Source organism: Sparus aurata, chromosome 11 (assembly GCF_900880675.1).
Source record: "Sparus aurata chromosome 11, fSpaAur1.1, whole genome shotgun sequence".
In the NCBI taxonomy this organism is placed as follows: domain Eukaryota; kingdom Metazoa; phylum Chordata; class Actinopteri; order Spariformes; family Sparidae; genus Sparus; species Sparus aurata.
This window is the reverse complement of record NC_044197.1, coordinates 24,083,232-24,106,654: the sequence shown is the minus strand read 5'-3', so window position 1 is coordinate 24,106,654 and position 23,423 is coordinate 24,083,232. Positions and strand designations below refer to the sequence as shown.

The 23,423-nt window shown below is 41.7% G+C and overlaps 3 protein-coding genes across 7 annotated transcripts; 2 read left to right on the top strand and 1 right to left on the bottom strand.

The window, feature by feature from the left end:
• Positions 1-68: 68 nt before the first annotated feature.
• LOC115590771 (ubiquitin-60S ribosomal protein L40) lies at positions 69-18,496 on the bottom strand. Of its 2 annotated transcripts, XM_030432163.1 has the most exons (7): positions 18,493-18,496; positions 14,581-14,587; positions 2,171-2,177; positions 1,627-1,738; positions 1,132-1,218; positions 738-840; positions 69-222 (listed from the first exon to the last, which is right to left on the bottom strand). In XM_030432163.1, coding segments are annotated over exons 1-7 (411 nt in total). In that variant the 5' UTR covers positions 18,494-18,496; the 3' UTR covers positions 69-128. The 2 variants fall into 2 exon arrangements, with proteins under 2 accessions (XP_030288023.1, XP_030288024.1); XM_030432164.1 differs by lacking the exons at positions 14,581-14,587; positions 18,493-18,496 and having other exon boundaries at positions 2,171-2,224.
• On the top strand, positions 2,141-7,512 carry LOC115590768 (uncharacterized). 3 transcript variants are annotated; one of them, XM_030432156.1, is made up of 9 exons: positions 2,141-2,267; positions 3,344-3,997; positions 4,235-4,344; positions 5,635-5,726; positions 5,975-6,075; positions 6,518-6,639; positions 6,750-6,939; positions 7,015-7,097; positions 7,322-7,512. In XM_030432156.1, the coding sequence occupies exons 2-9, from the start codon at positions 3,481-3,483 to the stop codon at positions 7,448-7,450; spliced, it is 1,344 nt and encodes a 447-aa protein (XP_030288016.1). In that variant the 5' UTR covers positions 2,141-2,267; positions 3,344-3,480; the 3' UTR covers positions 7,451-7,512. The 3 variants fall into 3 exon arrangements, with proteins under 3 accessions (XP_030288016.1, XP_030288014.1, XP_030288017.1); XM_030432154.1 differs by lacking the exon at positions 2,141-2,267 and adding an exon at positions 2,552-2,747; XM_030432157.1 differs by lacking the exon at positions 2,141-2,267 and having other exon boundaries at positions 3,331-3,997.
• On the top strand, positions 10,443-22,214 carry arrdc2 (arrestin domain containing 2). Of its 2 annotated transcripts, XM_030432159.1 has the most exons (8): positions 10,443-10,589; positions 11,397-11,651; positions 18,770-18,987; positions 19,088-19,190; positions 19,274-19,530; positions 19,633-19,795; positions 20,339-20,499; positions 20,803-22,214. In XM_030432159.1, exons 2-8 carry the CDS (start codon positions 11,399-11,401, stop codon positions 20,854-20,856), a joined length of 1,209 nt encoding a protein of 402 aa, XP_030288019.1. In that variant the 5' UTR covers positions 10,443-10,589; positions 11,397-11,398; the 3' UTR covers positions 20,857-22,214. The 2 variants fall into 2 exon arrangements, with proteins under 2 accessions (XP_030288019.1, XP_030288018.1); XM_030432158.1 differs by lacking the exons at positions 10,443-10,589; positions 11,397-11,651 and adding an exon at positions 16,771-17,192.
• Positions 22,215-23,423: the final 1,209 nt, after the last annotated feature.

The window sequence follows — 23,423 nt, the reverse complement described above, 5'->3', positions numbered from 1 at the left end:
GCAATTAAACTAAAACAAATGTTAGCAGTTATTCCGGCCATTGAATAATACAAGACAGACAAGCAGAGTCGTTTTCTTACATTTATTTTAACGCAAAATGGCATTGACAGCCGCTTCAGTCAAAATGTCTACTTCAGCTTCTTCTTGGGGCGAAGGTTGTTTGTGTGTCCACACTTCTTCTTGCGGCAGTTGACAGCACGGGGGTGCAGACGGGCATAGCACCTGCAAAACAAGTTTCAGGGATCAACTATGAGGAAATTTCTCCTGAACCAACATTTTAGTTAATTCACTTTTGAAATTAATAGACAAATTAATAAATGTATGTGACAAATTACTAAATGTATCTGCCAAATCTGAGGGTCTTATCAGTTGTCAACTTAAGCCTATATTTTGGTGTGAAACACTAGCTTAATGCTAAAGAAACTTCCATACTGTTAGCCATTTAGCCACTCACTCATCTTTCAATAATTCCACTGGAATAGAGTTTGAGGGCAGTAAAATAGGACCTATACCTGCCAACAAATGCTGTCTTCAATATTCAACCTTTAAGCACAAACATTATTGGTTTTATCCATTTATATAATTTCATGAACTTGAAACCACACTGTTTATGGTGTGATTTAAAGTGTTTTAGTCTCAATGTTAACCTACCTATTCTCCCTTAAAATAGCACCATTAATGCACACAATAAAAAAATGTTGACTGCTTTATTATTATTCATGGTTTTCAAAACTTACTTGCGGCAGATCATCTTGTCGCAGTTGTACCTCTGGGCCAGCTGTCTGAGAGAAGGCTCAATGATACCACCACGCAGACGCAGCACCAGATGCAGAGTGGATTCTGGTGGGTGGGGGTAACAAACAATGATGTCAATCTTATATTCAGTGACATACAGCATCACATCTTCTATCAGGGCATTTCATAATAACCTTAAAGTTGTGGTTATAGAACAGAATACACCTGGAATGTGTTAGTGAAATGATGAACGAGGCACCAGTGTCCTCAAGATTAGTGGGAATCTGTTTAAACATGCTCAAGTGTTTTACAATTTACTTCACACTAAAAAGCTTGTCAGTACTAATTTGTGACCAGATTTATAAGCCACATTCAGCCTTGTTAACAGGTTTTTACCTTTCTGGATGTTGTAGTCCGACAGTGTACGTCCATCCTCCAGCTGTTTGCCAGCGAAGATCAGACGCTGCTGATCAGGGGGAATTCCTGCAAACACAACAAAACTTATCAAAAACTACATGCACATTTTTACATTACATTTAATTCATGCTTTCAAGACAAAGTGATGGAAAATACTGACTTCACACATTAGACTTAAATCATTTTTACATTATGTCATCCCGCATACAAAAGTGTTCTGCTTTACAATTACAATATAAAAAGTTGAATGAATATAGCTAGCATTATGGTTTACCTAGAGAGCAAGAATTCCAGTCTCTTTTTAGACCGAAACTACTGGCTGGCACTAGAGCAAAAACACTGCTTTACCTACTTGATATAACTTGTGAATCTGAAGGGAACATGACTTGTCACGATATTTGATAAGGTAGGAGGTGTAAAGCGCCGGCTAAGAACTTGTCAAGACTCATCTGACAGTTCGGTGTGATAGCTCACCTTCCTTATCCTGGATCTTAGCCTTGACATTTTCGATAGTGTCGCTGGGCTCAACCTCAAGGGTGATGGTTTTCCCCGTCAACGTCTTCACGAAGATCTGCATGTTTGCAGGCTGAGGAATAAAACGGCCGTTAGCTCCAAGTTTAGCTAACTTATTGACCACACGATCACTGACAGCATCTTTTACCAAGCAATCAACGACACAAAGCTGCACAATTACAAAAGAAACGGCAATATCTTCACCGTTTCTAAACACTTTTACAACGTTACACTTTAAACTTTATGCTGGTTTTTCATCAGCAGCCAACGACGTTAGCTAATGTTAGCAACACAGTGGACTCGGTGCGGGGCCTCGCCACATGCGCGCCGTTAGCGTGACGCTCAATCACAAGTTTCTCTATGTTCTGCCTTCGAACTGAGCCAATAACACTTAATACACAATAAAGGTAGATAAACTTCGAACAATATTTTGTTAAAATGGCATTCAGCTACCTAACATTCACTTTAAATCGAGAACTATGTTCTGGACAAAACGTGTACCCACCCGGCCTCTAGCTGAGCCTCAACGAAAAGAGGGCGGAAGAAGCGTCTGCTGAAATACGTCACTTCCTCCTGCATGGTTTCCTTGGCAATAAAGTCCTGTGAGTGTCATTCATCAATATTTAAGTTCAGATTGTTAACAACTTATATTTGAAAGGTTATTGACTATACATTACACTTATTGTTTAAACACATTTAAACATTTAATGACTCATTGTGCCCCGTTTACAGACTATTACAGATGTCTTTTTTTTATTAAGAGACCGAGGGGGGGCGACAACGAGCAATGTGACTCACTTCCAACGCTGAAAGTTCTTTGACACAGCACATTATGCTTAATTAAACAGAAGAATGTAGGCTGATTATTGAAGGTTAACACATAAACATCTCAAAATATTTGCCTTTTGGTTTTGGGAAGCAGCTCACTGTGTCAGAGAAACAGCACAGTGTGTGTCTGGACTGGGTAGGACTGCTCCAAAATAAAGTTTGACTGACATCTGCTGTTGTAATAATGTTGTCGAGACACGTCGAAAACATGCATGGAAGAAACAGCATAATCCGAGTTCGTTCAAGTATTGCAAGCAAGTACAGTTTTTTTTGGCTAAGTTTTAAATCAATTTATACTACATTTATGTGTTTTGTTGTTTTCTATTCATGCATTTCCATATACAATATGCATGGTATATCTAACCTGGGATAGGATAGCTCTCTTTTGAAGTGGTGTTAAATATGCATATCTATGTGAAATGTTCTATTTGACAGTCATCACTTCAAACTCTTTCAGCCTGTTTGCATCTTGTTCTCAAATGCTACTCTGTAAGGTGATATTGTAAGTTTATTTTAAGTAATGCTGAATTATGCACAAGACTCTTGAAAACTGGAAGCATGTCCACTTCAAATGTTAAGTAGTTGTGTTAGGGTAAAGGGGTGCCAAGGTGCCCCTTTTTAACACAAGGAAAGCCAGATAGAAGGAAGTCTATACGCTGTTAGATTATCAATGATGGCCTGAAAACCATGAACATTTTATTTATTTATTTAAAAAAAATCCTTTTAAAACAGCGACAGTCAGCAGCTGTTTCTGTGTATCCTTGTTGTAGAATAAAATACTACAGTTGAATAGTTTTGTGTGTCCTGTCCAGGTAATTGGACACCATAGCATCCATTTGTTTCTCTGCAGGAGCAGCAACAGTAGCAACATCATCATGTTCCACAGCACAGAGGTTTCCATGGTGAGGTATTGTAGCATTTTTCAGTTGCTTCAAGTCACAAGAAGGATGGCACAGTAATGTCAGGAGGACCCTGGTGGCATTAAATATGACTGCAGTAGTAAAAAACTTGATCCGGGCTCGTCCTGCGGACAAAGAGTTTCTCCTGTCAACAAACATCCCATTTCTGGACGGCAATCCAGATGCATTCTCAACCCGTTTCCAGGAGGACTTCCAGCCTTCATCTCCCAAGAAGATTGTGTCTTTTAGTCTGCCTACCCCGGCTCAGGTGGACCACAAGGACGTGAGATACATCAAGGAGTACCTAACAGATGCGTTGGTGTCCTATAAACGTCACCCATTGCCACAGATCACCCGCATTCCACGCTGGCCTGCACTTTGCACCAACTTCAAGATGCAAACAGACAACAGAAAGGATACTTTCCTCACCACCCAGTCCCAGAAATTCCAGCCTCAGCCCTTCCAGGCTCGCCGTGCACCCATCCAACCAGTACTTGCCATCAAGAAGATCCAGCAAGTGGAATGGACTGCAGAAAGCACCAGCCAAGCCTCCTTCACCCCACAGCATGTCTCTCCTGTTGTAAAAGCCACGGTTAAACATCTAGGTCAGTGACAGCATTCTTAATTTTCTTCTGATCCTAAAATCCATATTAAATCATGGGTTCGTTGATAAGCCATGTATAATTGATGTCAGCATTCTTCAAATCTGGTTATGAATTAACTTGGAAAAAAATGTCAACAGCATGGCCTTGTAATGAATAACAGTGAAGGAATCTGTGTTAGTGTTCATCTCTGAATCCTGCAGAACATTTACGTGAAAGTATTTTATCATGTCTCTGTAGAAAAGAGCTTTCCCACTTTCAAAGGGGATGGATGCCATCGTAGTTTTGTCTCCCAGTACGGCAACACCTACCAGGGAGCCTGGAGCAGAGCAGCCCAGCCTGTGGAAAAGGTAACACAGCAGCAGCAGCAGTCACTCAGGAGACAGTATGATCAAATAAGTTTCCACACAACTTAACCGATTTAGATGTTTTAAAAAGTTATAAGAAAAAAAAAGGGGGAAAAAAGAGATTTCCCTCTACCTTGCACTGGAGGTAATTTATATAATGCATAATCCTTACTGTACAGACCAAATTTAAAGTTTTTTCAACAGAAGAGTCACTTGAGTGTCATGTCAAGCAGTACATCCATTTCTCCTGCTTTCCAGACCTCTAATACGACACATTTCAGAGTGAGATGTGAGATTAAGATTTTTTTACGTTCAAAATCCTATTGGAGCACTTGGGGACAGCCTCCTGGTTTACTGGGTGAGGGATTCATGGAGAGGTGAAACAGAGGTGTTAGATATACACAACACCACATCAAGAGAAATGCTGTCTGTCGTTAAATACAACGTGCGCATTGTTTATGTAAATGGATGATGTCCTAAAACCTTCATTTAAAATGTAACAGATACATTGTATGTTACACTGCATGCTTGCACAAATTCACATATAATGCTACGGTATGATTTCATTAAATTTGAAATGATTCAATTGAATTCAAAACAACACAATATGATACGATATGATATACTTTATTTTCCTCATATGGACATTTTTCTTGGGCTCAGTGCTGCTGCATTAGACAAATTCAATTCAAAGCACAACTGACATATATTGATTACATACAATGTACATATGTGCAAGTGCCAAAAAAATCAAATGACATTAAAACAGTTCTTACATGTTTCGGCCTCAGTAACAATTATCTAAAAATGTGATATCAATTTTACAATGTTCAGTGGTGCAACTACTTTCTGATATACTTTTTGTCCATTTTGCAAAATGTTACACCCTGTGGAACCCAATCGTTTACCCCAAAGTGTAGAATTTTATTTTTCTCATATGTTTAAATTCTGTTGTGTATTAGAAATGGTTTAGTCACAGCTGGTTAAGTACATTTAGAAACAACTGTAAACTGGTTCTTGATGTGTTTAAAAAGACTAAAAGAAACTAGAAGCTACAGGTCAGTACAGATCATTTTCTCAGACTTCACAGACAGACTCAGGTTAACCTAGAATGCAGGCTGAAGTACTGTATGCTTGCTGCTATTTGACACTATGACCTAGAATACCAGCACCGCCAGCTTTAGGTAGACACAAAAGCAACAAGGGTGTTGACCTTTTTGCGAAGCTCTCCATGAGGTATGTGTTATCGGCACACGACCGTGACTGTGTATGTTGTCACTATGTCCTCTGCAGCACACCTCCTGCGTGGCTATGGGTGATCCCGTGAAGATTATAGAAAGAGAGACGACCCATGCCGTGTCATTTAGCCAGCCCACTGCCTGCAGGTCTGTGGCTGCTTTTGCTTTTCCCTCACGTGATTCAGTTTATGTCCTATACAAAGAGATGTCAGATAGCGGGAAAAACCATGGCTGGAGTCACCCATCACATCTCTTTTCACACATCTCAATTCTCACTGCATGTTTTGACTTGGGAAGTCAAGAGTACATGAAATATTACATTACAGTACATTTGAAAGCTCTGCGTCGAATCTATCCCCACGCAAATGTAAAAATGATCTGTGTTCTTAATTCAGGCTTCCTGTATTGAGAGAGCGTTTGAAGCTCAACCTTGGGAGCTTCTCTAAGGACTCATGGTCGTGCACGTCCAGAGAAGATTTTCGTTACCGCAAGCCAGGTGCGTGTTTTCTGTGTTAATGTCTAGACGCAAGAAAGTCATCATGCATCAACCCTGGCTAAGATTAAAATGGTCTAATTATGTGACACAGACGTACAGATCCTAGACCTCTGTAATAAAAACATAGAGAAACTTTAAACTGATTAACCACACCACCAGAGGCACATAGAGGCCAACTCATTGTCATGCATGTAGGATGAGTTAAACGTTAACTTAAATGATCAAGAAGCCAGTTTTCTGTGCATCACGTTGATGTTGACACTAGTGTTGTCTTCCAAGGTTTTACAGGTGACGTAGCCTGTGTGACTGTACAATAGATAGTTTAATTACTGGGACACTGGGACATTGTGTTTACCAAAAATTTTACCTTTTTTCTAAAACAATCGAACATTAATCTACTTTCGATATCCTGCCTGGATTAGTCTCTTTGTTTTTTTCTCAGGAACTCGAGTTGTTCTGACAAGGAGAAACAAATATTCCAGTTCCTTGCCCAAGGGGGAAATTGATACGAGGGGCAACAAAGAGAGGATGTCTGTCACCACCAACAGAATCTCATTCCCCAATGTGAGATTATAGACGTTTTACTTACTTATTACCGTTGCACATTTTGACAAGTTTGTTATGCGAAAAGATCTTATGTCGTATTTCATCATGCTGACTGTTCCTCCCTGTAGCTGAACCTCAAAGTGAGTCCAGTCAATGTACCTGAGCCTGACCTGATCACAAAAAGCCATGTACAATTCAGCTTACCCTGCTTGTCAGGCCTCTACTACACAACCACGGCCAAAGAACACTACAGCAAACTGGAAGGAGAGCGAGCCAGACCTGTCATCCGCCAGCCGGTCAAGATACTAAGTGGACCAGGTGACAATTTGGTTGTATTTGTGTGCTTAAAGGGAGGTGCGTGTAGATGTTAATTGTGATTAATCTGTTTGACAGAACATGGGCTGAACCTCAGCACCACCAAGACTGACTACCTCCCGTTGAAGACCTGCAGACTTATACCTCTGTCACCACGGAGGGTGAGAGATCAACCACTTAAATTAAAAATACTGCAATTAAAATTTGCTAATAAAATGATGGTGAAAGCATCAGTACAAATAGCAGTTTTAGTTATTTACAGGGTTGCAAGTTTGATTACTGATGCTGACGTGATGCATCCCTACGTGTGTCTCTTTGTACATGGGCTCTTATTTTTCTCAGCACTAATATGCCATTTCTGCCTCTCTTTCTGTTAATAAAATAGAGCAACCTCAGGTTTCCACAGGCCTGTCAGGACGTCAGCACCACCCACAGTGAAGACTTCACCACCAAACCTTTGATCCAGCGACGTGCTGCCCGCAGCCAGTTCCTCACTCATTTTGTCATGCAGTGACATGCCATGTTCTCTTTCTCTTGTGTTCCTGCCCAGCTCTTAATAAAAGAGAATCAAGAGTATTTATGACATTTTTTTCAGAAATGTTTCAAATGTGCAGCTCATTCCACATATTTGAGTCTTGTTTCTGGAATTTATTATTTTCCTGATTTTGGTGTTTTTGTTTCTGAAAATGCTGCCGAGACTCATCAATAAGTATCATAGTGAAGTCAGAATTTTCACTTTTAAACAAAATGCTAACAAATGATCTGCAGCTTAAAAATGAAGGTATAGTTACAGTTAAGCAGAAGGTTACTGTATCGTCTCTTGTCTCTTGGATTAAGACATGCCTTTAAAATATTTTTTAATAAGTGACATTAATGAGATTGTTAACACACAGCATTTTGCGTGCTAAACAACAATGTTGTGCTGTTATGCTGTTCTGTTCTATTCACTTGCAGATCATTAACCCTGATCCTCAATCTTCTAGTCTGTGAGAATTTATAATTCCTTTAAATTTCAAGCATGCCTCTCTAGCTAAAGCCTCTTCATCACATCATCAAGGTGCTTTTCAATGGCTGCATAAAAATGATCATAATCTGGGCTGATAAATAAATTACCGTTGACCCAGATTGGTGCAGGGGCCATCAGTGTGTGAAATGTTGAGACAGTATGAAGCTTTAGCAGGTAGGTGGCTTAAACATGAACGTGAGCCCAGTCATATTCAGGCCAGGAAGGGAATCAGCCTTGTGTTTAACTGTCCTACTTTCAACCCTGTTTACACTGTCAACGCTAACTGCAAAGAAGGTTAGAGTCTGTTTCACAGAAAGATTCTCATACCCTCCTTCAGGCATGACTGACCACAAAACTCTTTAAAAACAATCTGTGTTGTAGCAATAACACAGCCTTGACCCTGAATGCACACTCATGCTGATAGAAAAAAAAACTTGGCAGGTGAGCAGATGTAAATAAACTCAATGTGGAGTTCAATAACCTGGTGAAAAGGCAGCAGGTAATGACTGGTAGGGTAACGAGCTTACATTCACGTCCGAGGGGTTCATCTTGGGAGAACATGGTTTGATATAAGATTAAACCCCAAAACTGACTTGACAGCTCTTGTTTGATTTGACCTGCCTAACACGTCCAATTCACATTATCTTCAATAATCAGCATCTCGTCAGGTGTGATCAAAAAGCTTTCATTATTGCTCTCTCACTATGTCCTGCTAGTTTGTGTGATATATTGTTAGAGACATCTTCGCATGATACATGCAAATGTCTCAGATGATATCAACCATGAGAACAGTGCGGGATGATACAAATATGGCCCAGATGCAGCTCAGGGTGTGTTATAATGATTTAGAAAGCACCCATTGCGGCCAAATTCAATATGGCTGCCAAGCGAAAAAAGGCTTCAGCTATAAGTTTTGAATCAGATAAGATACAAAGGCAAACATGCCGTCTATTTCATGTATTTTGACTATTAGAAACACACTGGAACTCTTATCTTTATGATTGAATTCATCTGGACTTCCAAGATGGCGATTACCAGAAAATTTGTTTTACCATAACTTTTGAGTCTTCTGGCAACATTGGTGTCTATTAAATGCTTTTTGAGGTTTAAAAAGCATTGGAATACTCAAGATTTTTTATTTTTTTTTATTGATGACACTATGTAGAGCACTCCAATTTGCATATTACCAATATGGCCGCCATCCCAAAAATGTCATTTAACATACATTCGCAATCTCATCATAGAGTGTTAAAGGCATGATAAAGACATATGTGTCTTCTGAGAAGATAACTACAGTTTGATATCCATCTCTTGTAGGCATAGGCAGCATGAAGAATGACCATCTAGGATGTGATTAGTAACACCCTAATTGGCTTACATATACATCCAACCATCTAAATCTGAGCTTTTGGCTGGGGGCAGGTGACATTTTAGATCTAGACATCCTAGAAAATGTATGTCCATTGGTATCTGCACAGGTTAAAGTGAAAACGTAGTGTATAAATATGACTACAGCCGATGTACAAATGGTGATATAAAAGCTGTCCTATGGGTCATCCTTATACATTTAGTAATACATTGCCTTTGAGTCTAGGATGTACAGTAAACATTGTAGGCTATTCATTCTTCATGTACAGTGGAAACTCTTGTGATATAACTTTTTCAAAATGGAAGTGCATTTTGTGTAATTTATATTCTGTCCTATGTAGAGTTTTGAAAAGTGTGTTTCGGCGTGGGGTTATAAATCGAGTGATAACACACAGAGATGGCCACCGCTGCAAGCCTATCACATCATTTCTAACACTAGGGTTATACATTGCCAAAAATCACAGCGTTTGCATGCACCCCTTCTCAAGTGGGTGCACAAGCTCGACTGCAGACGAGCTGTATGATGCCATTTTATGTTTGTTTTTTCCGGTTGTTTTTTTTACATTTCAAAACAGGAGACAGACAACCCCTCAGTTAAGAAAATAAAACATTACAGTACATTACATTTTACATTACATGTGTTTGGGTGCTATTTTAAATTTACTTTTATTGTCCCCCTCCTTTTGTTGTTAACCTGTTTTGAACTACTTTGTGAAATACTGTTCCTTCATAATATCACGTTTGACTGTTCTGTCGTTATAATTTTCATTGACCGTTAACTGAATAAGACACGCCGCCTTCAAAATAAAAGCCTCTGTTCATCGACACGAATCGAGTCACCGGTCAAATTTGAGTATTTTGCTCGTCTATATATCGGACCTTCCTCATGGCACACTCTTTTTGAAGAATCTGCTCCCACACAAAAGTTAACGTGACCTGTTAAGAAAACGATGTGCTGAAATACGGTACAGACGACTTGAATTTGAAAAGGCATAACCGGAAAATCACCTTGTATTTCTGCGTCACTTAACGTCCAGCCAGTCGACGCTGATCTCCTACACCTCCCTGATAAAGTGGGCGGGCGTGTCTCGCATGTGCTCCTCATCATTGGCGTAAAACAGAGAGCTGTTGTGTTTCTGGGCGTCGAAACCTGCCACCGTTTATAAACGCTGAACCTCCATTGAGCCAGCCAGTCCGAGTACACATAGATTTCGGCTCCTGAGCTGCAAACTTCGCCTTGGAGGAAACCACTCAGAGCCGCCTCACTCGTGTCCTGCCGGTGAGTTTGACGCGTTTAAAGCTCAGCGTCCGTTTATTAAACGTTGTGCCGGCTCTCAATCCTGATTGGCTGAGAGTTGTTCATAAAAGTCAAATAAACACGCGCCGGCCGCATAACGGAAACTAGAAATGATTAAACTGTGCTGTTGTGACAGGAGTCAGTGTAAGTTGTTATTACAATGCTATTTACACATCGTTGATTGAAGCAGAGTTGCATGTATTTGCTCTTATGTCTGTAGGAATATTCGGCCTGTGCATGTAAATATCCATATCACTCATGCAGAATATGTTCAAGAATCATGATGAGAGAATTTTTTTTTTTATTTGTTTGTGTATTTGTGAAATGCAAGAGTTTGTATGCATTTTGAGATTAAACAATAGAAGGGTTGTGTTTATTGTAATTCTTTAGTAGCCACTTTATTTAACCATTAAAGAAAAAATTTAGAGGTTTTCAAAAAACAGACTCCTGGCTGCTGCCAGGGCCGGTCCTGGCATGTGTGCGACCCTGATCAGACCCACCCAACCCCACCCCAACAATGAAGATCTGTCAAAGAAAATGGCATAAACAAACATGTTCTGTTTGATTTAAATTGTCCATTTAAAAGCGGCACAAAACATAGCATAATATTATTTTGGATATAAAAGTGATTACATGAATTCTCATGTGTTATTTGCCTGGTTTGGGGTCCCCTGGTGTCCACGCGAACCCTAGATGCTTCAATAATCTAACATTAATGTAAACCCTGGGTATTTGTCAGTGTTTAGCCTTGTCAAAGTGTGTGTTTTTATTTACTGTCTCCACTCACAGTGATGACGTTGAGCTCCGTTAAGTCCTACACGCTGGAGCTGGATGGTCCAGCAGATGCAGCATTCACCGGAGGGGAGGTGGTGTCCGGCCAGGTGGTGCTGGAGCTTCGGAGGGACACCAGAGTGCACGCTTTGAAGGTGCAGGGAAGAGGGGTGGCCACGGCACACTGGCTGGAGAACCGGGGCATGAACTCTGTCTATAATGACTACACCTCAAAGATCACGTACTTCAGGAAGAGACAGCATCTGATCCGAGGTCAGTGAAGAAAGCCTGGATGGTAAATATTCAGTGTGTGTGTTTATATTTATCAGTCTGGCTGTAGAATAAGTAAAACACGGGTGAATTACAGCCGCAGATGGTGAAATGTTGCTTCTTACAAGTTACCAAATAGTCATCCTGCAGAGTGTTTTTCTGTTTTAAATCTATGTTTTTATTTGATTCGATGGTTCTGTCATTGAAATGTGCAATGATTCTGGATAATATGGTGTTTTGCATGTAGAAATCTGTGCATTTGTCAAATTAAACCTCATTAGTTAGCCATAATCTGGCAAAACAAATGCTCTTTGATAGTGCTTGTTCAGGGAAAAGACACAAACAGGACCAAGAGCTCAGCTGTGTTAAACAGTGGTAGTCCAAAGGTGACTAGAAATAAATGACTAGTGATAATGACTGATTGAAAATAACAGTCCCTTCTGTTCTATAAAAAAGGGCGCATTAATGCTGACTTTGTTGTCCTTTTTTGTATTTGCTTTTCTCCCCGACTGTATCTGCTTGCTGTGATATACATAGTAACTGTATTTCAGCATATTGCAGCTGGCCGGTGAAAAGCTTCTCCCTCTGGTCTGAATAATGTGGCGTAAAACTGCTGATTTGCTCTGTCATGTGCCAGCTGGTAGCTGCTGTCTTGTAGTCGCTGCAGTTTGCAAAATGAAGCCACCTGGGTCAATCGTGTTGCATGGAAACCCGGGAGAGAAGTCACCACAGGCTCCTCCAGATACACCTGCCAGATAACATAATACTGACATTAAACACAAATCCATTAGTGCAGGGTCCAAATAAACACAACTGGTTTACCGAGTCCTGGGTTGTACAGGACATAACGCTGTAAAGTGTGAAATCCTCCAGGTGTGCAAGGCTCCCGGCGGCTTAAAATCAGAAATAGGCCATAGTAGCTGTGTAAATAAACTGTAGACAGTGGTTAATGTTTCATTAGATTCTCTGTAAACAGCACTTGGATTGACTGCCTGGCTGCCTGTTCAGATGGGCAAATATGAAGGGACACGAGATGCACAGTCTCAGATAAGAGCTGCATTTGTGTTATAGCTTTGGGAGAATACACACAGCACACAATACACTGGCTGCTGCGTCATGTATACACTGTGGTCAAAGGTGCACTGGGCAGGTTTTGTTTGTTAATATTTTGCCCACATTTCAGCCTTAATCGTCCCAAAAAGGTAACACATCACCCATCAACTGAGATGTTGTTATAAGCTGCAACTAACAAATACCTCAATTATCCATCAGTATTTTCTTGTGTTATGTGTAAAAAATGTAATTTGACAGTTACTATCAGTTACCAAAGCTGAAATTGATATTTGTAAACTGCGAACGTACTGAGAAAAACTGCAAAAAACTTAAAACATGAATCTGATAATGACAAGATAATGAAAGACTACAGAGCAGCATCTTTCCTCTGGCATTGAGACTCCTTAATTTATCATTCCACACTCTAATTCACTCCACAAAATGGCTTGTTTTTGTTTTGAGTTGTTTTCCTTCTATTTAGCACAAAGGAGCGTAAACTGAATTTCGTCTTGCAACCAGTTTTGTAAAATGATACATTAACCTTTAACCTTGCTTCTGAGATGCAAGGAAGGAAGCAAACATGCTATTTTTTTAAACTATATATTACCAACAGTTAACCATTTATCAAAGCCTGAATCAATTATGCATTGAAGCATAATTGCTGCGTCATCCTGTTCTCCTAAATCATCTGGTTTTGATGCGGTCACTGGTGAGAAAACTGCCTCACACCAGAAGTGACTCAAAGTCCCAACTGAAACAAAAACAGGGAAATCTGAACCTCTTATTTAGCTGTAGGCCTGTTTCCATTCAAATCTCCTGTCCCCTTGAAATAAGAAAGTTGACTTTACTAGACTTGATGTCAGTACACAGGAATTGCAGATTCCCAACTGTCTCCTTTTGCATCAATTTGGTTCCGCAGTAATTTTTGTTTGCTTGACGCAGCGTAAACCAAAGATTTATACACACAGAATGTTCTCATAGACTTACACACAGCCATTGAAAGTATACAGTATCTTAGATGATAAAAATATCAAACAGATCTTCGAAGATCTTTATAGAAAAAACAGAAGAAATAATGCAAAGAATAAAATGTGATAAGTCAAATAAAACCAAGGGGAAAACAATAGAAATATGCCTTTGTTGTTATAAAGTAACACAAAGTTGTTACAGGTTATACTAAATAAATTCTCTGTATTCTTCTTCATCTCTCACTCAAAAAAAACCTGCCAATTCAAATAAAATGACATTTATTTTCTGGATTACTTGCACTAGTAGAGTATGGAGGCTAACAGGCTATAAATGTGTCACTTCGACCGACATTCTTTACAGACCAATGTAATCTGCAGAGTCTGTCCAGGAAACAACAGCGCTAATTGTTTTTGCAAACCTTCCACCTTCTCAGACATGCCCCAGATCCTCTCAGGAACAGAGTCGCTTGTATTGACCTGGGAGGTTTGCTTTCACAAACGATCGGGTAAAAGTAGAAAAAGTAAATGTTGTACAGTTGTTCCGTTTGGCTTTTATTTATTTTGGAGAAGAAATTGGGAGAAAGTAAAGGATGGAGGAGAAAGTAAAGGAAGGAAAGAAGGAAGGAAGGAAGGGGGGAGGAAGGGTGGGGGCCCTTTAAAAAAATGCAGCCTGTGTCGCCATGGCAACCAGGAAAACAACACGTGGCTGGTCTCGCCCGCCTTCATCCAACAGACTGCTGCTGCTGCTGCTGTTCTCCATTCATTTTACAATATGGTGTCATTTTCAGCTCATTAATCTTCCAGTTTTCCACAAACAACATTTTTGTGAGTGGCTCTTTTTCCTTTTTAAGGGCACGAAAGTTTCAGTGCAGAGGAGCTGCTCCAGTTTTTAAAAACATGTTGTTTCTCACGCAAACACTAGAATAATTGCACTCTGTTAAAGCCCCTCATTGCTCTAAAGTTTAAGTGGGGCTTCAATGTAAATATTTACTCTGTGATATTGTGCACTCGGCAGCAAATCTTTGAGTAAACAAACAGAGGGAAACTCACGAAGATAAATATGTTTACTCTCGTCTGCACTTTAGCACTGGTAAAACATGTTGGCAGCCATGATTAGGTTTATCGTCTTGAGTCATCTGCGCACAGGAGCGTTTATCAGGCCCATCGTTCTCTGCAGGGAACCACATGCTCATCTTATCTACGGTGGGAAGGGGAACCCTGGTGGGTCCGGGCTGCTGCGCCTGGTCGCCAGCAGGTGGCGTGCTGGACTTCATTTCACCTCAGTCCACATGTTGCTGAATGCAATTCAAGCAAAAACTGGCAAAATAGAGTTACTTTAATGATCCCAGACTGGGAAATTATTTTGTCACAGCAGCAGTGGGTCTGCAAAAAATATATACAGTGCAAAATATACTATGAACAATAAACAACAATAATGATATATACAACGTTACATTGTACAAATACAAATACAATTTGTACAATTTAACTAAATACAAAAGTTCTGTCATGCAAACTGGAGCACTGACCTCCTAAATTTGTCAGATTTTTGTTGCAAAGATCACTTTTTATTCTGAAAAATAAACAAATAAGAGTGAAGAAAAGATGCAGGGAAATCGATTATTATTTTCTACCACTATTCTTAACCTGTAAGAAACAGTGAAGCCCAATTTTACTGTTTTATCTGTGGGCTTCATGTACCTAAAACGTTTCACAGACATCTCTAGCCCAGATGAGGCTGTGTAAGAGCATCCTGCAGCTGTGCACACTGCCTCCACATCACCAGTGGGTGACAGTGGAGAGCTAACCAGCCCTCACAGCCAGGTAACAAAAGAGTAAACAACTTTGTTTTTCTCAGACCGGGCTTGATTTCTGTCCGAGGGTTTTTGCATTGAATGAAGACAGTAGCACTGCTTAGAAATGGAGCAAAGTGTTGGATTTGTATTTTTTTTTAATTTGCTGCAGAGTTTTGAAGCAAAAAACTATTGTGCTCAGAATTTGCTTTGTTTGCAAAACGAGTGAATTTGATGTGTGAAGGAAAAGCTGCAGGGAGCCAGTTTGTGCAAAAGTTTTATTTTCGAGGACTTGTACTTTTCCTGTGCACTATTTTTATCCCAGAAAGACTGATTGTAGTTGTTTTGGAGGGGATTTGGAAGAATAGGTTGCATGCTTTTGTGCATGGCTGTGTTTTTTCCATGTGTGCAGCAGCCCTGGCTGTGGAACAGTATGTTCAAAGTGACATGGAAGAAGTGGAGTAAACAGCTTTGGTCCTCAGTGAAACTATTCCCCTCTGAGCTGTGCTGGGCAGATCTCTACCAGATGGAGGCATGTTCAGGGAGCCTGTTTTCTTCTAAGAACCTGTAACCATCAATCATCACCAAGGCCTGTTTTGCTCACTGCTGTCTCCACACCCAGTCTGCATGTTTATTATGCTGCCTTCAGGGTTGGTCCGTAAATTTAGCAGTTCTGGGATGAGCTGTCGCACCTAAAAAAACTTTGGACTGGGAAAGTGGGAACTTTAGCCTACTTGACTCTGTGTCATCAAAGTTGTTGACATGAAGCTGAGTTTCATCTTTATAGTGGTTGGTATTTTTGGTAATGAGGTGGTTTTGCTTTCAGGCTTTGCCCAGACTTGTTCTGTTGGAGCTGTTAACAACCTGAGTGTTTAATATGCAGAAAAAAGGTCACAATTAAAAATGAACTATACTGAATTTTTTGGCCTAATGAGAATTATCTCCTTTTGTAATGATGAACACCCTCTGTGTAATGCTTAAAAGTGCACACATCATCATGTTCATAAGTAGTGGTCTTAAGCTCAAATGTTAATGTCTGGCCTTTTTATCACAAAGTAAAGCATCTATTTTTAGAGGCAGTGGTCTCAAACTTGCGTGGACATGAAAACCTAAACCGTTTAAAACGTACCTGACACGTTGTGTACCTAATTTTGATAAAAGGAATCAAATGCAGCCTCATGTGTTATTTACAACATGCAGTGCTGGGAAGTCGGTGGCGGGGAGGGGCACCTGAAGGCAGCGCCAGGCCTCTCCTGAGGCCTTACATAATAAATCCAGAGTCCCGCCCACTTTCTCAGCCTCAAAATAGGGCTGTAGTCGAAAGTGCTCAACAGTTTGAGCTTTACACAAGTCAACAACCGACAACTGAAGATCCACTTCAGCAAACTTCAAATCCCGCAGAGCAACAAGAAAAGAGGGAATCGATTTGTTTTCAGAGGACTCGCACACTGCAGACATGATTTTCGACAAGTTGAGAAAGTTTGACATCGTCTTCGACTCTCCGGAGATCGACAGTCCTCCGGTGTTCAGCAGCGGGGACGTGGTGTCCGGACGGGTGGTGCTGGACCTGTCTGGGGAGAGCCGAGTGGACTCCCTGAAGCTCCACGCTGAAGGATTCGCTAAAGTGCACTGGACCGAGTCCCGGTCCGCCGGCTCCAGCACCGCATACACCCAGAACTACAGCGACGAGGTGGAGTACCTGAACCGGAGAGAGGTGCTGCTGCAGGCAGGTCAGTCCGCTCTGCAGGGCTCGGTGATGGGGCACACAACAGAGGGTGCAGCCCGTCTGCAAAGGGGATCAAAACAGCAAAACCAGTGTCAAGTTATTGAGCGAATGCCAAGCGACAGAAACAATAGTGAGAGTGGTTCATGTGTCTGGGGACAGTGAGCTGGTTGTTTGTATGCAAACTGGGAATAGTGTTTTTTACATGACTTGGTAAGAGAGTTAAAATGCTGGTTGTTTAAAAGTCCGGCATAGTCTAATTCCTACTTGTTTTCCTAAGTAAGTTTTTTTAATCTCCTCACATCTGTAGGCTGTGACTGGATTTATACACTATTTGGTTCAGATGCACAGTTGACTTGATCACCTAATAGTGTGAATGAAACGAAAGTCGCATTTTAAGTTTCCAAGATTTCACCAGGAGCTCTTTGACAGTTGTTTACTTGTCGGTGGGTACGTCCATGAACATCCACATCGAGACGGTGCACAAAAGAGATCCAGTCATTCATCGACAAAAACATTATTTTGAGGCTTTTTGTTGTGGTCATAACTTCAGTATTCTGTGTAGGAAGAGAGCAAAAACAGCCGTCTTTGCACTTCTTTGTCATTGTGAAAACATCTGTTGAAAGAAAAAGTTCTGACATCAGACTTCCTCATTCGAAGAAGGGTTGTTTTTCTCCTCAGCGACGTTGGAGCCTTGAGCCTCTGCCTCCATTCATTGGGCATCGAGTTGTTTTGGTTCAAGTGCAGACAGGAAATCCACAGCCGGGGCTTCAGCTATTGCACGTTGTTTTCCTGCAGTGTTCAGTCTCACCGCTCCATTTGGTATTTTCTCAAAAAATGCTACATATTATGTGAAAAGCACTGGTGATTTTGGGGGTGTTTTTTTTTTTTTTGCAACAACAAAAAGCCCACACCAAGCCACTTGATCCATTAAGAGCATTTGACAGAGGCAGTGTTGTTGTTTAAAACGAGTTGAAGCCTCCAGCTAACAAAGGGACACCAAACACATCGACTCTGTTAAACGCAAACACGTGTTCCCTGGACCTGTGCAGCCAGAGGAAAAAGAGAGCGGTTGAGACGGGCTGCGTAATACAGCTCGAGGAAAACATGTTCTCAGTCAGCACAATGGAGCAGGAACCGCCCCTCTGAGCGAGCACACGGGCCATGTGATTGCAGAGAAAGAGATTTCTATTTCAGCAGGAGTCATGCTTAAAAGATCTGTTCGTACTCTCTCCCCAAGTCAACTTTATTCTTGTGGATTTCTAAAGAACACTTGTGTTTGCATGTTCTTAAAAGTTTTAACTAACTGCAGATTTTAGCATAGTTTTAATTGGGACTTCTTTAAATGAATTGCTGCCATTCATTCTTGTGTTGTGTGAATCACCTTTGACAGAGTCAGATAATCAATCGCAGTAAAGATTAAGACACTTATATTTTGTTTTCTATTACTTTATGCTCCTCTTCGTGATAATAACCTTCAACAACAGGAGGAACTGGTCATTGAAGTTATACTCAATGTCCCCTATTCCTATGAAGTAAATAAACTGTATTTTAAATTTCTACGTTTTTCTGTCCTCTCCTCAGACAATGGTGAAGTGACCGTCCTTCCTGCCGGCAGACATGAATTCCCGTTCAGCTTCCAGCTGCCTGAGGAGACGCTGGTCACCTCCTTCGAGGGGAAACACGGCAGCATCCGTTACTGGGTCAAAGTGAAGCTCCACAGGCCGTGGGCCACCGTCAAGAAGATCAAGAAGGAGTTTACAGTCATCGAGCCCATCGACATCAACACGCCGGCCTTACTGGTGAGCATCTCAGCCCTCGTGATTCATGATTGTGTTGTCACACACAGTTCATGGTTTTCTGGGTGTTTTGAGGTGCCTCATTTGGTTCCATCATTCTCAGGCGCCACAGGCTGGAACGAAGGACAAGATGGCGAGAGCGTGGTACCGCAACTTTGGTCAGGTGTCTGTTACTGCAAAGATCGATCGCAAAGGCTACACACCAGGTAAGGTTCTTTCACCAAAACACCTCCTTAAAAACACAGCTTAGAAGTATCTGCCTTGTCTAACGGACTCTCCCTCTCCGCAGGTGAGGTGATACCTGTCTTTGCCGAGTTCGACAACGCTACCTCCAGATCAGTGGTGCCCAAAGCCTACATCACTCAGACACAGACGTTCATCGCCCGCGGCACCATGAAGCAGAAGCGCTCGGTCGTGGGCACCCTGTGCGGGGACATTGTGGGCGCCAGATGCAGGGAGACGTGGCACGGTCGCGCTATCAAGATTCCACCTGTGGGTCCCTCCATCCTGCAGTGCCGCATCATCAAAGTAGAGTACATGCTCAAGGTGAGCTCAGTTCACAACTGCTTTAGTTCTGAGGAAGTCAAGACGCCTCTTTCCATGCTGGTTTTGCGCAGATGTCACTAAAACGTCTTCTTGTCCCCACAGGTTTGTGTTGATGTTCCTGGGACGTCCAAACTGTGTCTGGAGTTGCCGCTGGTCATTGGCACCATCCCCCTCCATCCCTTCGGCAGCCGGACCTCCAGCGTCAGCAGCCAGTACAGCGTCAACCTGGAGTGGCTGCGCATGGCCATCCCCGAGCAGCCTGAGCGTAAGTGCCCTTTAATACTGCAGTGATCAACAGGCAGAGATGATCAGGTTAAGATGTGCATAGAGACTCAATTATTAAACATGGAAAGTTTTAGTTTTGTGACACAAACAGTCTGGGCATTCATGAACAGCAACCAGTGTTTAGATATGTTTGACATCTTGACCCAGATCCTGCCTGTGAGCTCAATTCATGGCACTGGAAAAATGGTCAAACATACTGACAAACAGGCTCCAGCGGCTAAACAATGGGATTTTTTTATGTATTGGAAAAAGCAGCACTTTCAATGCCACTTTGCTACTGGCATCGCTGTCTGCCAAAATATAACTGGGTCAGATGCCAACATGTAAAAACAAAACAAAGGCCTCGATTCAGCCCAGAATCATGTTTGATCACATCAGTGTTTGTTACGGCAAAAAGGCAGTAAATCTATTGTGGGGCTTTCTAAGAGTTTTAACTGCAGTGATGACTCAGCAGCTTAGTGTTTGGACCTGTGCTGTTCTGTTGAGTCAGACCAGTGGACTAATCCCACCTCTCTCCCTGCAGCTCCTCCAGATTACAGCTCTGTGGTGACGGAGGAGGAGGCCGAGCAGCGCAACAACACGGTGGTCCCGCAACCTGCCGAAGACCTGAGTGGGATCCAGGAGCGCCCCCTCATGGCTTTTGTCCAAGAGTTTCGCTTCCGACCGCCTCCGGTTTACTGCGAGGTGAGTCATCAAATGCTTGAAACTACGGCCGCCTACTCCCACTGTTGATTTAGTTCAATTGGCATTTAGAAAGGCTTGGGGAGTGGGTTTTGTTTATTGAGTGGATGTATTTAAAAACATCCCTAACAGGCTTCTTTAGATCCCAGCTGAATAATCCAAAAGTAACCACATGAAAAGAAGTCAGTGTGTGGAGGCTGAGTGTATCATAGCACAGTGTGAGTGTTTTGCTTGGAGAAAGGTTAAATTATCTTCAAATTTCATCGTCAGTTTATGTGTCTTAATTTCCCTTTTTCCTGCCCACAGATTGACCCCAACCCTCAGCCCATCAACATGAGACCTCGCTGCATGACGTGTTGAACGAAGATCCCTGCCTGAGTGTCAAGCGACTACAATAATGAAACAAATCAAGAGATTTGTCTTCTCCTGGATTACTTCTCTCTGATAAATGGCGCCTGGTCCCACCAAGTGTCGTGGAGGGGGACCGGACCGCCACGGAGAGGGCAGGAGACGGAGCTCACAGGAACTGGATGTCAGTGGAGGCCACTTCGTTTCGTGCCCATAAAGTAAAGTGGACGCTTTCCTGTTGTGTTCCGAGGAAAGTTACTTCTCCACATCAGTTCCTGTCCTCCCCAAGTGATCTACAGATACCTCCCAATCAAGGATTCCCTCACGTGAAGCAATTTTTGAGATTTAAGGAGTTTGGGACATATTGCGGGAGGGGGGGGAGATCACTTGATATTTGTCAGGTGGAGAGTTGGATTTGCACCCGTGTTCAGATGTTTGAAAAAAAAAAAGAAGCGCTCTTGAGAAGCTGACATGTGTTTTAGATTGTCATCTTTGAATGGCGTTAAGTGCAATTATAGTCCTCAGTTTCCAACTCTCCTTGTACTGGCAGCACAGTAGATTTTAACAACCTATGCATTGTGTGCCTGTGATGATTTCTACTGTTACCGAAGCACATACTGTATCTGAAGACGTGACTGATGGTCGAGCAGATGTAGATGTATTTTATGCATGCAGGTCACAATATGTAAAAGGGAAAAACAAGTATGCCTTAATAATCTACCGTTGGCGATTGCATGAGAGTTTCAGGGAGTAGTTCTCTCATGGAGCTGAATGTATTCTGAAAGTACTTGTAGAACAAAAAAAATGGTTGAATTGTCTGTGGATGAATTCCAAGAGAAGTGCTGTGTAAATGCGAGGCTTAAGGCACTGAGGTGTCGGATAGCTTTGACTGTTGATTCTTAGCACGGTGATTAAACAGGAAGAGCAGTTTGTGTATAAAGCTGCATGAGGCTCATAGATTAGCTCTCCCAGCTGCTAAACAAAAGGAGGAGGAGGAGACCTCTGAGCCATGTGGCCCGAAGCTTTTTGATGGGAGCCAGATGCCCCGGTGCCGTGGGGCGCTTCGTAAGGCTCAACCCCAACACACCGCTCAGCGCTCAAGTCGAGCCTTCAAGCTAGAGACGCCACTGAAACATACAGACGAAAAACATTCCAAAACAAAACTAACTCGAGGATCATGTTTTCTCCTCAACTTCCAAAAAGACTGTTAGGAGTATGAAAGAAGTGTTCAGGGTCAGCCGTGCCACTTTGTTGGCACACACTGAAAATAACGAATGTATTTTTATACAAATGCAATTGTTGGTTCACAATCTTGCCAAAGTTTTGTAATTGTTCTTTTCTAATAAAAAAAAAAAAGAAGCTCAAAATGATATATGTCTGCGGTGTTTGCTTCAAGCCTGGACTGGTATGTAAGCTGCACACTTTGTGAGGGGAATAGAGAGAAGTAGAGTGCCTTTGTTTAGCATGTTGCGTGCCGGTGGACTGGTACATTATGTTCAGCAGTGTGAGTCAAAACTATATCGTTGCCAAGGGCAGGGTTCACTGGAGAAACGAGCTACTCTCAGTGGATCCAAACAGTAATTACAGGCTCACATACAGGCCTGTGACAGCTCTAATATTGTGTACTTACGCAATCCATGTTTTTCTTTTTGCTGCTCCGGAGGAGTCAACAGTTGTTTTTCTGTGCTCATCATGACTGATTATCTGTCACACTGAGTACAGCTGATAAACGCCTCTCATCTGGTGTCCCCTTGAACAGTTTGTACATGAATACTCAACAAGGAGCCCAGTCATCTTTCATGTAAACACGTAGCACATAGTAACAAACAACTAAATTGCTGAATTACACACAGTGCTGCACAAAGCTGTAAACATGGCTGACGGCCAGGCTGAAGAAATTCTATGGGGTTTATTGAGAAGAGAGATGTTCAGTGCAGCGCGGAGGAAAACAAAGATTCACTGAGAAAGCAGGAGTATGTAAAAGTTCATCCTTCTTATCGGTATGTAATTGATAAGTTGAATGTTTGTGCGTTACTGTGTAGAATGATGGATGTGAAAAGGTGGTTTTCTTTCTTTCCAGTGTACATTTTCTCTGTGCTCACTGAAAAATCGAATTTTAGGAGGCGGACCTACGAGCGAGATTTGTGACATCACAAAATACTCCAGAAGCCGACCCTGGTCCAATATTCAGCAGACAAGAGCGTGATGTAGAAACTTAAAAACCTCAACTGCACATACACTGAGAATGGACAGCGAAATATGACAAATCTTAAATCCAGTTGTTGAATTTAACAAAAAATAATTGCATATATTAATATATTCTGGAATTAATTTCAATGAGGGGGAAAAAGAATAGGTGCCATTTTAAGGATTTCAATGTTTCTTTGTTTTTTTCCGCTAACACAATTGCAGACAAATAGAATGTTTATGTATGATGAGACCCCGGCCACAGTCAGTTCACCCTGCTGCTGTACCACCAGACTACAGAGCAGCTTCTTGAGACTCCTTAAATGGGATCTATTGTGCTTTTTTGTTTATTCCTTTCCTCCAGTGTTCTACATTTTCTTGGGCATGTCGAA